We start from the raw sequence: 17,100 nt of genomic DNA on the forward strand, positions 1-17,100 counted from the left end.
AGTAGTACTACAAGTACTGCGTTCATTGTAGGATTCTGCAAGCGTTAAGTGCTTATAATAAAAGTGACAGGAAGCACAGGAAGTTACAGATTTTGCAAACATGTACATTTATGTAATTTGAAAACTTCCTTCCCTGTAGCTGCAGGAAAATCTTTATGATTTCGCATCTAGAAATCCTGAGGAGACAATATAAATTTATTTTTTATTGTGCTTAAATAAGGAATAGTATTTTTAAATGACAGTCTACCTTTTGTCCTAGTACCTTTCACGGAGAGCTCTTAAAGAACTAATGAGATCCTGAATTTGAAATGTTAAAAAGGAAGCTTATTTTTAGCTTGCAAAGTGATTTATTTTCCCCCAACTGCTCATTTTCAGTATTTACCACAGAACTTTTTCAGTTTTGAGCCAAAGGAGGAGTAAATATGAGAGCAATATTTTATGATGTTGAACATACAGAAACATTTAAAAATAATTCCTATCAACCTATGCTTTGGAGCTGAACTAAGAACAACAAACGTAGTGAAGAGCAAACTTCTGGGGGCTTGTAAAGTCAACATAATATTTAGGCCCCCATCAAAGAAGAAAGAAATTTAACACATACAAAACCTTTTTTTTTTTTTTAGTATCTTTGTGGAGCTCTTCACTGAACATGCAAGGTATGCCAACCAGAGTAAGTGAACATCGTTAATGCACCATGACATTCACTAAAACGGGCAGCTGAGTCATACATTGATCAAGAACCATTTATTTCTTGTTTTTTGAGGAATTCCTACCTACTTGCACCTTTTACCTTCCACTGAGCAAAAGATTAGATTCTTAGTAGAAAATCCATACAGATGTTTATTTAGCAAAGGGGCAGAAAAAGCCAACACAGCTGTGTGTAGTGAGATCACCACATTTATGTCACTGGGTTTGAATTCTTACTATAGTCACCTCCCTTCTGTGCAATGTTTCCCAGAGTTCAACAATCAAGTCAGACTCAAAATTATTTGTTTAAGATATGAAATCCTTTAATTACCCAATTGCAGATAAGCATTTAGCATTAAGCCTTATATTCCATTATAAAATTTATACTATTTTTTTTTGTGTAACAACTATTCCTAATAGACTGTCCAGAGCAATAATCAAGTTGATGAGAACCAGAGAGTAAATTAAATACTACATGAAAAAATTTAACCCAAGTCTTCTTGATCTCACAGCATCAGTAATGAAGGTAATCAACTGCTGGAAAACTCAACAAGCATATAGATTTTCAGGCCTTCAGTTTTTGAATTTGAAGGTGGATCCTTTTCATAATTCAAATGCATTAGCTGTATGCTGGCACATGCCAGATATTTCTTTGGTAGTTTTTAACATCGGCTATAACAATGTTAAATTATATGAAATGCATTTTTTCATATAGCCATTTTTAATAGCATTCATGTGAAAAATACTAATGCAAGTGAGCTTTTCCATTACAATTGTCAATAGGTCTAGAGAAATATGAAAAAAATATTTAAAAACACTTAAATGCCATTAATTAATGCATTTGCAATATATAGTAAACTCCAGAACCTATCAAACTTTAAAGTAAGATTGGTGAGAAACAAGTATTTCTGTAAAGTACACATTTGAAGTTATTTGTATAGCTCAAATATTTTACCAGATGGCCTCATTAACCAAAAAAATGATTGTTAAAAAAAGATCTCCACCTGCTGCCAAACATTTTCACTTGCTTTAGTGAGAAAGAATATGCACTCTAAGAAAATCTAGAGTTAATTTTGCAAAAATAGCCACTGCCCTGGAAGCTATGCCCAAGTAGCCTATGTTGTATCTGCAAGTGGTATCCCAAGAGATGTTGCAGTACAAGAGAGACTAGTACAAATAGCTATGAAAAACTTGATGTACAGTAAGCTACACAACCAATTTGTTTTCTTTTTTGCGATTGAGTTTACAAATGGACCAATTTCTTCTGTCTTTTAGTCTTTCTGACTTTTTCTGAAGTTAGGAAAAACATTATATTTTCTTGGCATAGTACATAATATGCAAATACGTACTGCTCAGAACATTTAGCAACATGCTACCTTTCACATTAGTGTTCATTGTAATGGTACTTACATTAAAAAATAGACAATGAAAACGAGTTCTAACTGACAGCAACAAAAAGGAGAGTGAACATTAGAGAAAGTATTTATTGGAAGGGAGGAAAAAAGTATACATGCTAACTTAAAGTGCAAAAAATCAAGCCTAACAAGTGTTTTGTTTACATTATTAACTTTGATTAGAGGAACATTAATCTCAGAGTTTTTAAATTTTAAATAAAGATTTGTATAGGGAATACCTGTTCTAGAGCACTCTGTTCTTTGTGAGTTCACCTCGTAAGTACAAAAATGGAAAGATTTTATACATAAGAACAACAAAGAGGACAGTATAGTTACAGATTATTACTCCTTTCTCCTCTACTGCTAAGACTGTTGTGTGCAGTTTTAACACAGGAAATGAGAAAAGAGCTGAAAAATACTTGAACAATATCATACAAATGCCTGATCTATCAGGAAAATCAAATCTTGAAATTGTTATGGTCTCATTTTCAGATTGGTAGCAAAATGCATCTGAGTATTTGGATTTTTAGCAGAGTTGTTAGCAGTCTAGCTATACTCCAACCACAAAATCAGGCACAATAGGTGAAGGAGAAAAGGGCTATAGTGGGAGAAGCTTTCATATGTTTTTGTATGAAAGCCCAAGGAGGAAAAAAACAGAGCAAGCTGAGTTAGGGAAGAGCAGTAACAGACAATTATCGGCCTATCTCTGAATGAGAAACAAAAAGATCCCTATCTGCTAGGGATAGGAGAACAGATCATAGATTATGCTTCATAGACATAAGCAGCAAAAAAAGGTTTGACTGATTTATAGATCTGTCCAGTCAAACCCTGGACAATATTTTTGAAGAGCTTCTGTATTTCTTTTTTCTTCCTCCTAAAATAGTTGCTATTTAATTAAGACAAAGAAAATAGACTATTTTCTTTGCAGATATTTCCCCATCCCTCTTCAAGCACAACATGGTAACACATTCTTCTGACTTAATCATGTAGGAGAGTGAGATCTGAGGGGCATACGTTTAGATGTAAATAGTCCAGATGGAGCACTTGGTACTAGCAGGCTGACAGACATATTAACGCAAACTTTACCAGCCCAGGAAATTTAAGTCTTCAGCAGAAGCTACAGTGACCTTTAAATTTTGACTTTTACTTACTAAAAATCAGTAGCTCAGTATGCTTAATTCTCATATTTGTAGAGCAAGTTCCTGAAGCTCCTGCAACCAAATACTTAGCTTCATTCTCTCAACATATATACATAAACACAAAAATCCTCCCACAACTTGACAATATCTGAAGGTGTGGAAATTACTTCTTTCCTAATCTGTGATATGCCTGAAACGTTTTTCCAAGAGGTTCAAGTCATTATTTAATATCTGATGCCCCCCTGTGGCTGCAAACAAGCACCCAGGCATAAACATTCCTGCAGCAAAGGCAATTAAATAGAAACAATTAAAAAAAACAAAATGTTAGTATGAACCTTGTACAGAAATGGAGACATACAACAGAGGAAAACCTGACTAATTATGCACTACAGTTTAGGCCTGTGATTAGAAAGAATGAGTATCAACAAAAATGGAAAAAAATGGGACAGGAAATACAGAAAGTATTAGACAGCAGAATTGAGGAAATTTAAGTATTTTGTAACAAAAATAAATTGAATTTTTTCCAAGTCATTCTCAAAAATCTGGAATTGCAATTAGTGTAATGTGGAAAGCTCAGGAAGTTCAGCTGCACAGAAATCCAAGTGTGAACAACCAATTCCTTAGGTGAACTGCCTGAAATATCATCGCACTCAGAAAAGCTTACCAGAATAAGCAGCACTGATACCTTCAAGGTTAAAAGCATTCCCTCAGGTTTACTACAGAATCCAGCTACTGTGCTGCAGAACTTAAGTCACATTTACCTCTTGCTACCTGAACTACAACTACAGCAGTGCTCCATCTCCACTTATTTTTCTTTCCTGTAAATGAAAGAGAAGACTAGACACTAAACTGTTCACCACTTGGATAGGTGGCATTCCATCACAGCTGAGCTTTTGCAAGACATCACTTACAGTCTAACTTTCTTGTGTTAGAGGACTAGTCCTTGAGTTTTCCCACCACAGAAAGCAAGTCCATGTTGCCTACAAGCTTATCAGTCTGCAAACCAAACCCATTCCACAGCTCCCATGAAAAGTGCTTTTCAGGTAGTCAAGTAAAATAAGCTGTCTACCTCTGTCCCCACCTCACCTGAGCACATCAGCAACCATGTCTTAAAGCCACAGGTGATCCTGGAAGCCTACATCACTAAACTTGAGCTACAAGAAGCTTGAGCTACAAGAAGCTCAAGCAGGTTTTAGCACCAACAGTTCTATTTCCTAGCTACCTGCAACCAGTACTGTCAGCAGCTTTAACTCACTATAACCTGCTCTCCCCTGCCTCCTCCCCCCCCAGTTGTATTCATATACTGGTCTCTGTCACCTCTCAGATGATGTGCAAAGCCACTGGGAGTTTTGACTACTGATTCCTTTCACAGTAATGGTCTTGCTGCTCCATCACTCTTCTTACTTTCCTTCTCCCTGATATTCTTCCAAATCAATAAGCACATCAGAAGGCAAGCCGGAAGAACCTATTTTGCAGGACAGTCTCAACAGGTGTTGAAAGGCTCCTCAACAGATGGAGCCTGAAGGGACAAGTACATGCAAAGAGGGCTGAAAAGGAAGTGAACCTGTCAGGCTCCCTTCTCCAGTATCTGCTTCTAGTCACTGTGTTATCCATGTAATAGTACAGAAAATGCAGTAGCAATCCTAACATTATTAGCTAATCTTGAGTCACACAGCAGTTCTGTCTGCTACAGACAGTGCAGATGTTGTATACACTAGAAAAAAAGTCACACAGAGGGCAAATCTCTAGCATAGATGAAAATACAATGCATAATTTTCCATCCCCCTTTCTATGCCTCTCCTAAATTAATTATATATGTGTATGCATATATTTTTAAGAGGAATAAAAAGTGAAAGAAATGTGAGCACCCTTATAGGAAGGGAGGCATTTAGTAGTGGCGAACATCCATACATATGATTAACAATTGACATCCTGTTACCATAACCACTGTGAACACTGAGGGTAACCACACAGGTGGCAGCTTTATTTCACAAGATTAAAGATACAGTACAAAATGAATCTGTACATCTTTCTATTAACAGAATTTGTTTACACAATTATATTACATTTGACCAGCCTTTATACTGATTTTAAATACAAAATAAATTTACAAAAGTCCTACAAGACCCTTTAAAGAACTGCAGCTGATAAAAACAAAGGGACTTTTTTTTTTGGGGGGGGGGGGGGAACCCTATTTGTCATATGCACTTGCAGAAGTTCTTAAACCAAAGTAAGTTATCTTAGTTTAATATTCTCTGAAACAAAAATAGAGTTTCAATATATCGTTGCCTATCTAAAAAGGAAACAACTTCCAAAGGTGACTGTAAACCCCTGTAATATATAATCCTTGTAGGTCAAAGCTAGTGGTGGAAACTAGATAATGCATAGTCTTAGAAGTCCTTTCACAACCCATAATTTAATGCTCTTCTCAAAGAAGATTTCTTTTCCCCCACTTTAAAGTTCAATAAGAGAAGATGACCAAAGTCATGGAAGATGACTAAAATGTGAATGAAGTTGTGTTTCATGAAGTCTCATTGTGATATTTATATCAAAGGCCTTAACTGTCATTACATTGTCCTATGATGGACATATAAAGCAAGGAAAACTGTTTCAATAGGCTAAGCTCCGGGGCAAGTGTCAAAGGGAAGAACTAAAACCTTGTTTTCTCAACATTTCAATGCTACTTTCAAACTGCAGGAACAGCTGATGTGTTTGATTAATAATGTGAGATGCAGAACAATGTTCTCCCCCCATACCTTTCCACTGTATTCCTGTATATAGAACTCCTGCTGACAACTGTTACTGCTCTGCAGATCCATCCTCCCCTGCAGGGAGAAGAGAGCAGGTGTCTGGGAAGGTCACATAGGCAGGCTCTGGCCTATGTTACTACTGACAAAGAACACAGTTTTTCCATTTAAAGAACAATCACATACCTAGAAGGGCTTCTCTTAAAATCAAGTTTCTCTTCTAAAATAATTCTGCGTATAAGCTATAAGACAATCTGTGTGCTACCAAAAGGGAAGAGCACTTTACTGCAATCAACTGAGCAACCCAGTTCCTTTACGAAAAAAAAGTTTGATAAACCAAATGCACAACAAGAAACATTGCTAGTAAGAGTTAAACACTTCCCTCAGAATGCAAGTTTCAGAACAGAATAGCAAGGGATTGTCACAGAAACTGAACTGATGTTTAACAACCAATTTAAAAAGTATATTAATTTCTTTAATCCCTGAGTTAACTTATTACTCATGGTAAGTACCTTTTACTACCACTTCACTCATACAAATGTCATCTGAAAAAAGTTAGTGATAGCAATTTGATGGAAGTGGGGAAAAAAGCAGAAAGACTTCCTTATTGCTTCTGCAAAAAGCAGTTCTTAAAATGAAATAACTTACTAATCTTCAGCCATGTTTTTCTGTTCATTTCTTAGATGTAAAAATGCATCAGTTCAGTGAAAAGTGAGCTGTAAGACTCATATGGCAGTAATGATGAGATTCCCATGCAAACAGAACTTTTATCAACGAGAACTAAGTTCTTAAACAACAAAAACAATTTTAATAAAGCAGTAACAAAATTGTTAAACATCCTAAGAGACCAATGAACTAGTGGTAGTTAACTGAAAAACATTTTCCATATAATCTTTAATTTATTCACGCTGAGCTGAAAAGAGCTATTAAGTGACAGAGGCAAAAAATACTTCAGAGGAAGTGCTCAGAAGTCACAGATCTTAGAAATGCAGCTGGGGAGTTGCTATACATTTTAGACACTACATTAAGATTCAATACTGTTGCATCTGATGATGATGATCAAGACTGAAACAAGACATCCCTCTATCACTTGCTGCAACCCTCCAAACTTAAATGGGAGATTTGTCTCCATGTAACCAGCAAAGGCATTTTGAAGCATTGAAAAGCTCTACCTATATTTTAATACTAAGTCATCATGACACTTCAGTTTACAGAAGAGTGGATTTCTTATCCTCTCCGCCAAGCTACAGATATATTAATGCAATGGTCGCCTTACAAATGCATTAAATATAAAAACAGATCAAGTCTCAACTCTACAGCGTATTGATAGGTTGCTGCCAATCCAATGAAGGAAAAAAATGTACGAGGAAGCTCTTAATCATTTAAATGCAGCAGATTTCGACAAAAAGGTACAACCTCATTATTCGTATTTCATTCTGCTTTAAGACAGCATATTCAGAGGGTTTAATGCTAGTACAGAAACAAATACTTAACTGCCTTTGCCAAATAAGAACAGAAACATCTGTATGTTACACCTAAGCTATTCCCTCACCGCTTGCCACCCTCAACCCCTGAAATTATAGTTCAATGAAAAATTGTCACTAACTCAAAACTCTCCTTGCAGTCTAAAAACATCATTCCACAGGTCTTAATCTTTATACTCACTAGAAAGCCTTTGCACTGACCTGATGGGATCAAGAGGCCATAAACCATTAGTTGTCTTTATCTGTGGATTTTCTTGTTACAAGGGATCCTCAGATGGCACAGCCATTCAGAAGTGTTGTTCTGACTTTCTCGTGTATGCCAGGTACAAGAGAGGTAGGCCATAGCCAGAGCACTGCTGTGATCTAACATATGATTTTTATCAGTCAACCAAACTTTGTAGTAGCATTGCTGGCGTAAGTCCATGCCCTTCTGCAGAGAGTATGCATCTCTGGGGCCCCTTCTCTGCAGATACATTAAACAGATGCACGGGTAAGATACCACATACATTTCAGCTGCAAGACCACCTTCTTGCAGTGCAGAGAACATGCAGGATCATTGAAAATTAAATACAAGACTCCCACTACTAAAAAATGAGTAGGCTAACTCACTGACCTTTCTGGCTCTGTCATTCCTTCAGTGTCCACTAATACTTGTGCTTTCTGCAATCTAGACTCAGTCTCTCTGCAAGAGCAAGGTTAAATTATTTAGGAACATTACCAACTTGTCCTTATGTCACTAAGGACTGCAAATTACAGTCTCCAAAACAATTTTAGAAGAATGCAAGATCTGGGCACTGCAGTAATAGCTTTCAACTAATTATCTTCACAGACCCAATCTGTCTCAGCCCGCCTCCTGGGCTACAGACAGACTCCTTACAACTGCCTGCTTGAAGGGTAATGGAGGAAGATACACAAAAAAGCACAAATGCAGAGTGACATGTTTGCTAGCGTAGTTTTACAGAGTTTATAAATAATCCACATTAAACCATCCAGGACAGCATAAAAGACTGAAGTGTAAGAAATAAATGAAATAAAAATTGTAGAAATACTTGGGATGCAGATCAGAATGTAAGTTCATACAGCTCTAGCCTTTTTAGACTTTGAATGAAGTTCAGCTTCTTGGACTGAAATTGGCCATAAAATCATTACTATTTTGTTTTTATAGGGCAGCTGCTATCAGGCAGGCAAAAACCTTCCAATGCTAACCTTCTCTCTCTACAAGATGAAAAGGACTTTGAATAAAGAGGAACTAGATACAGCAGGCAACATTTTTGTAGTAGCACACTTTTGTGTTTCCATGAAAAAGCCATAGTGTTATTCCATTGGCACTGAAATAACATTCAAATCAGTTTCAAAATAATTTTCTTATCCCTGAAAAAAGGCATCATTCTAAGCAGCTTTCAGACTTTTTCCTTTATAAACTTCTTTGTGCCTCTTTTGTGGGAGGGACCGTTGATCCAAAGTCCTAAATCACAATGAAAATTGTTCCTTGTGGAAAAATCCAGTTCTTTCACTGAGGCTCTTGTTGCTATTGCGGTGGTTGATGCTCTGGTGGCGGTTCTTGTTGAGGCACAGCTGGCCGCAGTCCTGCTGGTCTGGGGATTGCCTGATGTTGCCTTTGTCTGTAAGCTATAATTGTTCCCAGAAGCAAGGTGATGATGGTCATAAGGTAAAGGTCCCACTCCGGCCCCAGCAGCTGGTCCATATCAATATGTGAGAATACCTCCCTTATCTGAGGAAAAGAAGCCCACAATCATCATGTCAAAGTAATATCAGTAATCTGCATAGTAGCTTCTGTGAGCACTATATGAATATTGGCTCAATCGATTTAGAATGTTTTGATTGTCCACTGCCAATCTTAGACTTAAATTCTGTCAAACCTAGCTGGATTGCCTGAACTAAATGGCAATAGCTTTCCTACCATTTGAATTTATCAAGTAATCCAAAAGGCAGTTAGACAGTAGAACACAGAAATATTTACGACATTATATCCAGAAAAGTCACCAAAATTCCACGTAAAGGATTTTTCAGTGCCATCATTAAGCAGAAACTTATCTTAGATAGTTCAGCTATTGTGCAGAGCAACTTTTCCAACAGGAAAAAGGATTCACACAGGATTCAAACAGGACTCAAGTGGGATTGATGCAGCTGAATATAAAATTCCTTAAGAATTAAGGCTACAAAAAAATTATTTTTTCTTAAGCAGTTATTACAATAATTTGCTCAACTTTGATGGCAGATGCTCATGGATAGGAGCTGTCAAATAGGTTTGAGAAATTCTCTTCAAGGGAAGAGTAGCACTGAAGAGCACTGGCTGAGCACATTTTAATTTCTCATAATTATGTAAATGAGAAGAATCATGGCTTCAGTAACTTTAATAAACACCAAAAAAAACGATCAAGTTTTCAGATGGCTCACATGAGATTTCTCCTCAAATAAGAGCTCTATTTTTAAAAGATTGAGTTACAAACACATTTTTTCCTCCCTTTAATTCTACAGTACTTACATTAATTTCTCGAACATACTGCACAGAATAAATCACTCCAAGCTTGCAAAGTGCCAGGAAGACTGGAACCTGAGCATCTGGGCTTGCTTCAGCTGCCATGTCATAAAATCGTTTTGCAAGATGAATATCCTACAGTTAAGAAAATACATAACTCAGTTCTGAAGAACTCAAAGTTGCCGTAAGATCTACAGGTTTTTCTAGAAAATCTTATATTGTCATTTGAAAAGAATTATTTATTGGAAAAAACATTCAGTAAAACCCTTCCCCTTTTTGTCCCCAAGGGATGTTCATTTTTGAAGAGGCAAGTAACAGGAATAAAGGGAAGCTTACATCTGAGGAGGAAGCTAGCATAACTGATGTTGAAATTGAACCTAATAAAGAGATTAGTATCAATATATTAAACCCACACACTGTAAACTAAAGCTTATATTTAGATCATATACAGATATACAGAGTGTACTCTGGATCTGCAATGCCACACCAAGTATGAAAAGACTAAGAAAACTGAAGTCAGGTAGGAGAGCATAGTGACAATTCCTCCTAGTTATACCACAGTATGCCTGCAGCTTCCAACCATTTCTGCACGTATTCCCAAATTAGATTCTACTTTTTATCCTAAACTGACCTAACTCACATTAATGATGGCAGTGTGCCAAAAGCAGGAGCACCAACAGCCACTTGGGGGATGCCTAAATTAGTGCTCTCTGCTGGGGAAATTGGAACAAGAAGGTGACTGTATCAAGAACAGAGGATACATGTAGATACATAGTTCAACTTTCCTTGATTTTTTTGGCTCTGCTTCAGATACATACTGTGCAAAATTAGGATATTTGGATACAAATTGCTTATGTTCATTCACACTGATGGGAAGAATAGGCCTGTATAATGCTTACTTCTGGAAGCATGCAAGATTGGAAATTCAAGAGAAATCTCCATGCCATATATTAATTTCATCCTGATTGTGGAATACCTTAATCATTTTCTGCTCATCAATACATCGAAGCTTAGTTTTATGACATACATGGAAACAACGGTGTGAAAATCAGTATGTGTATGAGCTGTATTAGATCACATTTTAGTATTTTAGTTCCATAGAACAACGCTTGAGTACTCCTTGAGCCTGAAAGTCTGCCTGTCCTATAACTGTTTAAAATAATTTCCTTATCTCCTTTGTAATATGCTAATATCAGTGTAGAAGCAGATCCTAGTCACGGCTTACTTTCACTTCTAATTCACAAGCAATTTGTTCTGTTTATATATTCCTCGCTCACTTGATACATGAGTGAAAACTGCAGGAGTCCAAGCTTTAATACGCATAAACCACTGAAATATCATCCCAAATCTTAGAGAGCACCATGAGAAAGTAATTTAAGAAAATTATTATTTTTTAGCAGCATACAATTTTCATTCTGATGTTGGACAACATTAAATCTACGAAAAAAGTGAGTAACAGTATGCGTTTGAAATTTGTGAAGGGGCTTAACATTTGGCTTTGTAATAGTACGAAAACCATCTACATATAGGAAGTGTAACAGAGTCCTATATGTAAGACAGACTATTTATTCAGTAAGTAAATAGTGAATAAGGCAAAAGGTGTTTTGAAGAAATACCATGTTTACTCAGGATTCTCCCAAAAGCACAGTGACCTGAATTGAAGTCATGCAGGCCACGCTCTTGGACTGTTCTCCCTGACTTTGGACTGCTTGCAATCTTAGTGACATGGATATAGGTAGAGAGAAAGAAGTATACAACTCTTTCTTCAACAGTCAAAGTCCACAGTTTGTTAGATAACGTTCACACTAAAAATCTATATATGACCCATCCACAGGCCCCCAGCGAAGGAACAAACTTGAGCAGTACACATTATCTGCTACATCAAGAAACATGCCTCAAGCTGCCATTTATATAGCTATTAGAGAAGGTACTGAGAAGTGGCTATGTAGTAGTACCTAGAGCTTAACTCACCTGCTTGATGCCCAGTCCCTTCTCATGCATGTAGCCCAGATTAAACATGGCTTGGGCGCTGTGCTGTTGCTCCGATGCTAGTCGATAGTGAATAAACGCGGTTTCATAATCAACATCGGTACCAAACCCATAAAAATGGTAATCTCCAAGTTTAATTCTTGCAACTGTATATCCTATAAACAGAGAAAATAGCTAGGCAAAGAAATCCTCTAGGCAAAGAAAGCCTCTTAGTTTCATATGAAGATGCACTATAGGCTCTTGTTATTAATTTCTACAGTTTGCACAAAGTTTCTATTTATCCCTCCCTCACAAGTTTTTATTTCTATTTTTTAAAGAGATACTTGACTTTAAATAATCCAAATCCAACTGACTCTTATTTTCAGAAAAGTACTTCTCCCAGTAATCCTACCAACATTTCTATTACAATTTAGTGGTATCAGTTGAAAAGCTATATACTGACATACATAGTCACTTATAAGGAAAAACTTTTGTTATATGATCATGAAGGCCTACAGATTTGTTTTAAAAAGAGACAAAAACTTGAAAACTGAAGTCTCTGATCATCATTTGGTAACTGATTTTTAACTATACTATCCCCTCAATTTCTAATTTTCCAGTAAAAGCCAACACTGTAGGCCTACAGATTTTCAGACAATCTCGTGTTCAATCTCCAATTACATGACACCTTCTTAAGTAAAAAGCTAGAGAAAAGTTAGAGAACTTGCACTGAGATGCATAACCTTTAAGTTTGGTTTTGCTTATTTTACAATACGATCACAAGCATCAGTTTAAACTCTGCCTGGTTGGATAACAAGGCTACATTTTTGATCACTGAACTTTGTTTGCTTTGAATAGGAAATTGCATTTCTTACTGATAAGTACCAAAATTTTCAATGGTAACTTGTATCTATTGTTCAAAGTGGATCTTTTTTTTTTTTTAGTAAAGTCAGTAAGTATCTGTTCCTCATAATACTGCTCTATAATAACATATAGAATAACAAGAGAAACAAACTGTATATTTGTGTTTCATTCTTTTTACTCTTCAGGATCTCAGAATGGCTCATGACTGCAAGCATATTGCAGTATTACAGCTACCAGTGGAAAAAGAACAGCAAATAGGCTCATGTAACTGATGCTGAACAGAAACAGATAAGCTTTTCCCTCCTTCCCCATTTTATAAAAAACAGAATCAGACATCCGTAGCTCTTCTGAAAATAAGCTAATTGGAATTGCATAGTACAGACTTACCTTGAGAAGCCGCTCTATTCCAGTGAAGCAAAGCTCGAGGATACGTTTCATTTTCTCCAACTATGCTAGCTTCTTCTAGAAAAGAAATTAATAGTTAAGCGGGAACTCGGTATGCACTCGCAAGACACTCTCCTACTTATAATAAGTATGCTAAAATGAATTAAAAATTGAAATGTGCTATTGCCCAAACAAGATTCAGCCTGTCTGAAATTAGTAAGAAAAACTTTAATTTCAAATTAACAGAACCAATCAACTCTTCATCACTGCTTCAAGTGTAGAACAAGTTCAAAAGCTGAAAAAAGTTGAGCATTTAAAAAAGCCATTACAAGACAAAGAACAAAGGAAACTGAACCTTGTATGCACAGCAAAAGGCCAAAGGTAAAAACTAATGCTACTGCTACGTTATAGACTTAAAAACAAGATGTTAAGGCTGTGTTTAGGATGTTTGGAGAACAGACTTTACATCACTGTACCAATTTCTAAAACATTCCCTTACAACCCCATTTTTAAATCCCAGAAGTCAGAATTTAAATGTATTCTAACTTTTAGGCCAGGAAACTATAGAGGTGAAAAAAAGACTGACGATTTTCCAGTGTGAAGAGCAGGAAAGGGGATAGAAGTCTCACTGAAGTGCGAACTAACCAAGAGCTACTTAAACACATCTTCAAGCATTCTGAACTCTAAAAAACACATTTCAGTACAAATTTGAGTTCTTACTCTGATCAAGTATGAAAGCAGCATTGCTTTGTGCAACTTCATAGCCTTGTTCTGCCAAAAGAAGATACTGAACAACAGCAGAATTTGAATCACCATCTTTATAGCTGTTGTAGGCAGTCATAAGTCTTTCAGACCAGCGCCCCCGTTCGCAAACGTTCTTAAACAACTGCAGAGGAAAAGAAGGCGGGTTGTCAGGAACTTCAGAAATTGAGATTTTTTTTTTGGCAGGAGGTAAAAAAAAAAAAAAAAAAGGAGGTAAGCCTTGACATAAGCCTTTTTTTGTAGGAGGTAAGCCTTAACATTTGAACACCTGTTCCAAGGATTTGCATTTCACAGAAAAGGCTCAATAGGCAAACATTACTTAAAACAAGCTTACTTTACTCACTTACTAAGCAAACACACCAAGATTCAGATGCTTACTCAAAATTATACTTAATGAGCTTTCTAACAGCTTTCTATTTCTCAGCTTAAATGTAATACTTGAAATCACTTCTAAACAAAGAATTCAGTACTAATAACTTGTTTGCTTTGTACTACATCCTTCTGATTTTTTTCAAAGCTAAGAAAGCTACTACCAACTCGCCATACCAGAACAAGAAAAATTAAAGATTTTTCTCATGAGACACAAAGGTCATCACAGAATATATCACTTTTCCTTATGATAGCCTTGGCTCTGCAGTCACCAATGCATTTTAGCTAAGACAGATTTCCTATATAAACTGACATGGTCATATCCAATCATTTGGAAGTTAACATTTTATTTTTATAAATGGATGACCTTACCTCAACAGCGGTATGACAGGATCGCATCACTCCAGTGCCAGTAGCGTGCATCTGAGCCAGATTATAAAAAGCCAGAATATGGCCACCCTGGGAGGCCAAATTAAAATACTTCAAAGCTTGTTTATAGTCTCTCTTGACTCCAATACCATCTAAAAAAAGATTAAGTCAATGCTATTCATTTCTCCTAACAAGCAAGGTTGTATGAAATATAGTACATATTTACTCTCAAAAAAAGTCTTACAGAAAGGTGTTGTCAAAGTGTTAGAAAAAAGCAGATAGAATAAAATATAAATGCAGTGCAGTAACAACTCCACATGCATTATGTCCATACTTCTAATGCCACCTAGCGAACAGTTACTGAAAAGGCAGTTTATACTTGGCAAATCATCATTTTGATGCCACTTACTGTAATACATGGAACCTAGTTGAAGTTGTCCATCAACCCATCCCTGTTCTGCAGCCTTCTGGAAATACTTCAGTGCTAGCTCATAGTTCTGCAGGAAGATTGGGTCCAGTCATTAGAGCCTTACAATACAGCACAATTTAAGTAAAGAAAGAACATATCTATGTGCAAAATGAATTATCTATAGACCTATATCATAATAATGAATAAAAGACATGCTAGACATACTGAGAAATTGAACAGGTTGCTCAGAGACTGTGGAGTCTGCCTCCCTGAAGATACTCAAAAGCTGCCTAGACATGGTCCCAGGCAACCTGCTCTGGGTGCACCTGTTTGAGTTGGGGTTGGACCAAGTGACTTCAGAGGTCCCTGCCTACCTCAACCATTCTGTAATCACTACTGGCTGTCTGAAAGCTAGCACCCACATACAGAATTACAACAAATACAACAAATAGTTTTAATTAGCAGAACCGATGCCTTGCTCTGTTTTTAAAGCAATTAACTCCTTTCCTCAACTTTTGCTAATTCAACTGAGTATCTGTTTATATAGCTAATTATAAAACATCTGATAAAAACCCTTCACACTGGAAAATCAACATGGCAAATGAACTAATTAAAAGTTTGAAAGTGTTCCTCCACTCTCACAAGGGAGACAAAATTGGGGCACTTAAGACCTGCTTTCTTTCACAGGAAAAATTAAAGCTAAGTATAAAACTTCAGCTAAAGATTCGCTTTGCTCTGTTTTTCTAATAGCTTCAGCAATATTTTCAAACTTGTTAGAAGAAACTCAGCAAGTGTTTAATAGCTGTTAACTCCAGAGTGATTTATTTATATTACAGATTTCTTCATGAAGTTTACAGTGCAAAATAATTCTTCATAATTAAGTCTTCTACAGTATTTCCCTCCAGAGAAAAAGCTTGTAGACAACAGGAAGTTGCACAATCAGCTAGAATTAGATGACCATCAAAAGCTTACCACTGGAACACCTCTTCCATACAAGTAAGCCATTCCTAATCCACTCTGCCCAACTGGATTACCCTGAAACAGGAAAATACTTCTGAAAAGAAAGTCAAAACCTACAGCTATATATTCCAAATGTGGTACCTTATCAGCAACAATACAAATAGTGCTGGAGAGAGGAGCAAAAATGCAAAGCCAATCTATTAAGCAATAGTTATTTAAGGAGAAAATAGCATCTTTGGTATTTTTATTCAGTCACCACACAGGTGATTACTATGGGGAAAAAAGCTTTCAATGCTAGCTATGATAGTCTGTGTACTCTCAAAGTGTTGCATGGGATGTAGAACACTTACCCACAGAAAGTTGGGGCATTAATAACTTATTCATCTTTAGTTTTTCCAAGTTTGCAGTGTTCTCGATGCTACAGAAACTCCCAAAACTACTAATTTAAGAACCTGTCTTAAGTTAAGGCAGTCTGGTGGCTGCTCTGTGGGCTGTATTATTGACTAGCACCCCTGTAGAAGTATGTACCATTGTACTCCTTCAGTATCAGGAGAGGCAATGTGGCACACCAGAAACCTTCAGTGAATGTACGAAATGAGCAAGTGAAGAGATCCATGACCAGAACTGGAGGCAGCCTACAGCACCTTTGACAGGCAGGATTTAGTTACAGGCTAATCTGGGACAGAAACGCAAGTATGCACATGGAAGTGCATAAAAAAGCATTTGTAGTACTGTTGAGCTTATCAAATTTTATAGTGCATTTGCCGTATTTCTAGCTAACAGATAATCATACCATATCAGCAGCTTTCTTGAAATACTGAAGAGCTGTTTCATTGCTCTGAGGTACAACATCACTTCCTTCTGAGTACATCTGAAGGAAAAAGGCATTATTGATGAACACCTGAGTAAGTCAATTCACTATAGACATAATGAAGCATTGGAGCATTAGACAATTCTGGCTATTATTTTACAAAATAAATTGCACCAAAGCAGAAGACCTGTCTCTATGCTGTAAACATTAGATTCAGAGAGTTTAGCTTCCAATGGCAAATTAACTGCCCAGA

At 36.6% G+C, this 17,100-nt stretch overlaps 1 protein-coding gene across 2 annotated transcripts in view; it reads right to left on the minus strand.

Moving 5' to 3' along the window:
• Positions 1–6,752: 6,752 nt before the first annotated feature.
• SEL1L (SEL1L adaptor subunit of ERAD E3 ubiquitin ligase) overlaps positions 6,753–17,100 on the minus strand; it is a 29,122-nt gene continuing 18,774 nt past the window's right edge. The window contains exons 13-21 of one of the 2 annotated variants that reach the window (XM_035539132.2): positions 16,830–16,907; positions 16,049–16,111; positions 15,077–15,164; positions 14,671–14,819; positions 13,888–14,053; positions 13,171–13,245; positions 11,923–12,095; positions 9,958–10,086; positions 6,753–9,183 (exon numbers count right to left, since the gene is read on the minus strand). In XM_035539132.2, the coding sequence (XP_035395025.1) occupies positions 8,980–9,183; positions 9,958–10,086; positions 11,923–12,095; positions 13,171–13,245; positions 13,888–14,053; positions 14,671–14,819; positions 15,077–15,164; positions 16,049–16,111; positions 16,830–16,907 (1,125 nt within the window). In that variant the 3' untranslated portion in view covers positions 6,753–8,979. The remainder of the gene's footprint in view (positions 9,184–9,957; positions 10,087–11,922; positions 12,096–13,170; positions 13,246–13,887; positions 14,054–14,670; positions 14,820–15,076; positions 15,165–16,048; positions 16,112–16,829; positions 16,908–17,100) is intronic. The other variant, XM_035539133.2, reaches the window with a different exon arrangement.

Source organism: Cygnus atratus, chromosome 5 (genome assembly GCF_013377495.2).
Source record: "Cygnus atratus isolate AKBS03 ecotype Queensland, Australia chromosome 5, CAtr_DNAZoo_HiC_assembly, whole genome shotgun sequence".
NCBI classification, from domain to species: domain Eukaryota; kingdom Metazoa; phylum Chordata; class Aves; order Anseriformes; family Anatidae; genus Cygnus; species Cygnus atratus.